Below are 724 nucleotides of genomic sequence, written 5' to 3'. Positions count from 1 at the left end.
ACATTGTATATAGAGACATATACAAGACGGTTCAGGTGCATGCTCGTTCGACTGATCAGATAGGTATAGTAAGAGAGTATAAAATAGAGTCGACGAACGTGCAAACGACGAGGACAGCCTCATACATACACAATGTCGTTGTGTAAGATTTAGATGGAATATTCTTACACATACACATACACATACACATGTACATACATATACATATATAAATATAAATATACATAAACATAAACATAAACATATACATACACAAATACAAATACAAATGCAAATACAAATACATATACATACACATACACATATACATATACATATACATATACATATACATATACATATACATACACATATACATATACCCTACACCGCTTTAGAAAACCGGCATACACCTAAACAACTGTCTTACACATGCAACCATACACGCACGTACCTGAATCGGAGAGAAAGGGACATCGTACACACTGCCTTTGCTGCCCATTCCGCTCTTCATGACCCGTGATGTGAGCTTTTGATTGAGCAGTTCACTGTCTACACTCAGCAACGATGCAACAAAGTCCACAAATGCCATATCCGTCGGCACAGACCCACCACCGCTCTCAGCCTCCATAAAGGTGATGTTACCTGCAGTGTTGGTACATTTCAGAATGGGAGTGAGTTCAGATTCTATATATATATATACATGTACGCATATACATATACATACATATACATATACATATAC

General features: G+C 36.7%; 1 protein-coding gene across 1 annotated transcript; it reads right to left on the bottom strand.

Moving 5' to 3' along the window:
• Nucleotides 1–433: 433 nt before the first annotated feature.
• On the bottom strand, nt 434–610 carry SARC_17879 (hypothetical protein; the record flags this gene model as incomplete). The annotated part of the gene is made up of 1 exon (XM_014288034.1): nt 434–610. A coding segment is annotated over one exon (177 nt), but the record flags the coding sequence as incomplete, so codon positions are not given.
• Between the last annotated feature and the right edge of the window lie 114 nt (nt 611–724).

Source organism: Sphaeroforma arctica (genome assembly GCF_001186125.1).
Source record: "Sphaeroforma arctica JP610 unplaced genomic scaffold supercont1.12537, whole genome shotgun sequence".
Classification (NCBI taxonomy): domain Eukaryota; class Ichthyosporea; order Ichthyophonida; genus Sphaeroforma; species Sphaeroforma arctica.
Note: the sequence above shows the minus strand (reverse complement) of the source record. Positions and strands in the feature narration are given on the sequence as shown.